Source organism: Perkinsus marinus, assembly GCF_000006405.1.
Source record: "Perkinsus marinus ATCC 50983 genomic scaffold scf_1104296956592, whole genome shotgun sequence".
Taxonomy (NCBI): domain Eukaryota; phylum Perkinsozoa; order Perkinsida; family Perkinsidae; genus Perkinsus; species Perkinsus marinus.
The window spans coordinates 1-4,129 of record NW_003207418.1 but is presented as its reverse complement, the minus strand read 5'-3'; the positions used below and the strand labels follow the sequence as shown (position 1 = coordinate 4,129).

At 46.4% G+C, this 4,129-nt stretch overlaps 1 protein-coding gene across 1 annotated transcript; it reads right to left on the bottom strand.

Annotated features, from left to right (window-relative positions):
* Positions 1–289: 289 nt before the first annotated feature.
* On the bottom strand, positions 290–2,810 carry Pmar_PMAR013022 (hypothetical protein; the record flags this gene model as incomplete). The annotated part of the gene is made up of 1 exon (XM_002775126.1): positions 290–2,810. A coding segment is annotated over one exon (2,521 nt), but the record flags the coding sequence as incomplete, so codon positions are not given.
* Between the last annotated feature and the right edge of the window lie 1,319 nt (positions 2,811–4,129).

Below are 4,129 nucleotides of genomic sequence, written 5' to 3'. Positions count from 1 at the left end.
TCGATTTATCTTCAGCGAACTGAAAACCGAACAACAATGCTATCTCTTTAAACACACGTTCAGCTTCAATAACATCGGCATGTTTTCCATAAAACGTGATGTCGTCAAGGTAGATCTCACAACCATGACATAATACTGAATTCGCAGGGCAACTTAGTCGGGCCAATGCAAGGATCGTCTGCATACAATGCTCCAGGCCCGAGGGCCCACAAGCCAGGCCAAATATCATTCGAGTAGTAACAAATTCCTTCGAGTTCGTAACAACCCGGATAGGAACAAGTAGTCTTACTTTATAGAAGGCCTTCTTCACATCTCGGGTATGCACGCAGAAACCTTCACGCCAGCCAATCATAATATGCTGAAGGATAGAGGATATACAACCACCACGATAAGAAGCACGGGGGGATTGCTCATTGGCCCCCCGTGCATCTGCACAGGGGCGAATACGAGTATGTCGCCCCTCTTGCTTGACGGGGAACACTACCACTGGAAGAAGATCAGAGATTGCACAGTTATAACGTCGAGGCAATGGGGATACTTCCAGATCCTGCCAATAACCAGCCCTTATATAGCCATCAATCTCATTCTTATAGTTTTCCCGTTCTTCAGGTTTCAGCTTACCAATCATAGCACCAGAATAGTCGTACTGTTGTTGGCGGATCTTCTTACCATTCTCCTTCATAGGAATCGATAACTCAAAGCAATAACGTTGTTGAGGTACGTCACGGTCTTCATCGTCATCTAACTCTCGGACCCTCATCTTATAATCAGGAGCACTATTCACCGATTGCCAGTTCTTGAGCTTATCAATAGCAGCGTCTACAGACATCTCCTCTTCAATTGACGCAATACCATCACTGGGAGACTGGCACACAGTAGAGCTCAAAGGAGTCTGGTTCGACCAGATATCTTCACCATCATCGAGTACGGCCACAAGGTCTCCGTGATAATCTTGAACAATATTATTCAATTTGGGCAACCTCGGAGGCTTAAACTGAACCATCATCTTATCGTCAAGGACAATCTCAGTGCCTAGACGCTTCATACCGTCTAGGCCAACGATGGCCTTGGGACTCAACTTCTCTAATACCAGAAATTGTAGAATAGGGTCACCCAACACCGGATTAACTGTTGAGAGATATAACTTAAGGCATCTAGTAGCCTTAAGAGTCGTACCATCTACCTGCGATGATACATGAGTAGTAGGAAGGTCGGCGATAGTGGTCGACAAACGAGAACATATATCTTCAGCCAGGATACTATCAATGTAGTTACGCTTCGCACCAGTATCCAACAAGGCCTTGAAAGGACAACTCTGAGCTACATTGGCAGGTGATGCGACCTTAAAATCTACTGTCATGGAGTCGAAAATTCGAATAGGCTCCACATAGTCAACGGTCACTGCCTTGAGAGGATCGGTCGCATTATCAGCCACAGGATTCTGCATAGGGCAATTTTTAGAAATATGCCCTTCTTGTCGACACTTGTAACATATCATTTTCCGAGTCGTAGAAGGCGAGGACGAAGTAGCATCACCAGTCGGCTTCGAGATAGGCGCTGTAGTCACAGTAGAAGTTGGACCAGTATCAGAAGTATCCTTAGGACGCGTCGGTTCACCAAATGACGTGTCCTTGATATGAGCATACTTACATCGATCGCCGAAACGGCAGGCACCTGTGCTCGCAAATGCTTTGCACTTGCCTCTACCTTTGTCATCAGTCTTTCGGTTCAAGGAGTCACTGCTCCTACCAAAAATACCAAGCCGATTCATCTTCTCTTCTCGACTAATGATCTTAGAGATGAACTGGTCGACCTTCAGATGAGTACGATCCAATGCCCATAAAGCGAGCTTTGGATTCTTCAGTCCTCGTCGGAGAATGGCCTTGACTTCATCATCTTTTGGTGCCATATCCAGTAGTTCACGTTCAGCACGCAGATCTCTTAGTCGCTCAGCGAAGTCGGCCACAGACTCATTTCGTCGCTGCTTCAGATTGACCCAATTCACGAGCAAAATTTCTCGTGTCACCTGGGAGTCGTAATTAGTCGCTCTAGTCCACACTGTCGAAATCGCACTGGAATAAGCATCATATGTTCGAGGAATATCACGCATATCATCGAACCATAGCTTCTTCCAAACAGCAGGGTCACAACTTCGTTTAGCATAATAAAAGGTAACGATAGGCGACGCGAGATGATCACATTGATCTTTAACTTCACGTCGCCATCGTGTAGCAGACCGAGGGTCCCGTTCGCCTTTGAACGGGGCAATTTCACGAAGATTCTCGGCCATATCAGACTCTTTCCGGAAGTCCTTCAAAGAGAGCGGACAACTAGTTGAATCCCTTGGCAGAGTGGTCGATGTAGTTAACACACGCTCCTCCTTAATAGCAGGGGTAACAGTTCGGCTCCCAATATTCTCATTGAAGGCCAACTCTAAAGACGCAATCAGCTCACTGCGATTCGACATAGAAGTGAGTGTGAGTCCATTACTCACATGATAAGCTGCCGAATATAGAAACTCGCACACAGCGTCCAAATACTTAGGCAGTTTAGTAGAGTCTTTAGTGTTAATGTAGCCTGACCGAAACAATTCCTCTGAGACATGGGCGTACACGGTGTTCTGAACTACACAGTCTCCGGAACCCTTCTCCTTCTCCTCTAGCTTCTTATACTGGGTGATCCACGAACTTGAGCGAAACGGCCCAAGGAGCAGAATAACCTTAGACTGGAAAAGCTGAAAGTTGGTCACGTTAGTGTCGAAAAGTCCAACCGTAGGTCCCTGCATCGGAGCCAATTGTTGGGAATCTTCACTAAACGTGAACGCAACGAACTTAGAGGACATATCAAAGAGGAATACAACTTATTTATCTTACTTATATCAAATAGAATGACCTAGCAAAACTAAGCTAAAAAAGGCTTAGTAGGATACGGTCACACAGAGATGGTCTTGCTAACACAAATGGAGACAAATAGAGAGAGAAATGGGAGAATCTAGCTACTGAACCTAACACCAATGTTTCGCGTAGTACGCGAAAGTACCGTACGCGACGCGTACTCCCAGCGACTTGTATTGTTCCGAAATTGTCAATTTCTTCGGCGACCGAGTATTACTACATTGATTACCAGACTCAATCGTCGTCGCAAGTCGGTTCATACTACAGATTCCGTAGCGTAGAAGCGGCTCGATACCCTAGTAAAGAGACACTCAAGTGTCGAAGAAGACTGCGTAGGAGGGATGAGCCTTTTTCAAGATCGGTAGTACTAATTCAGGATGTGCCTGTCGCATTGTGAGGACTTTCAACTTCGATAATCAAACTTTAATCGTTGAAGTTTAATGCTCGATGATTGAGCCATAAGATCAACCTTGTTAATATAGATCAAATACCATCATCGTATACAACTAATTCAAACTTTGAATTGTTCATATACGGTGCGGTGTCACTGGGCTCAAGGTCGAGTCTTCCCAGTGCTAACTCAAGAGCGTCGTTGTCTAGGGAGTTAACCATTAGGAAATGATAGTGATACTAACTATAATAGAGCTACTATCAACATCATAAACCGATAATCTGTTTAATAATCCCGCAACCGGGGGCACGTGCACAAGCGTTGAGCGCTTAACCTATGCGTGCCAGCGGAGCGATCGATGTCATGTTTGCCGAAAAAGAGATTGCCTGCAATGAAGGGGCCCTTCCGATGGCTTGGTGCAGTAAACCCAAACCGCAGATGTCCCCCAAGGGGCCCTGCATTGAAGGAAAAAGTGGCACAGGGAAAAAGTTCAAGAAAGATAACCCGCTGCTACAAGAGCTGTTCCTGATGCATCACGGAGTTTTCCCGTAGGGGTCAGCATAACTCTCATGAGCACTGAGCTTGTCGTCCTGAGCAGGGGATAGTCATTGTCATCCACCGGAGAGGGAGCCGCATAGGAGTCGCCGTCCAGATTCGTCCATACTGGCATGAACGTCTTGCCGTCGTTGGTGTCGTACACCTGTATGCGCATTTCATGGGTACCCGCGTTCTGCTTAACCCTTCCGATGACGTCCTCCTCGTTGCCAAGACGGACGAGCAACAAATCGTCCGGCTTAGTCGAGGTTACTGGGATGGTGGTCTCAATAGCCAAAGTGGGGCGATT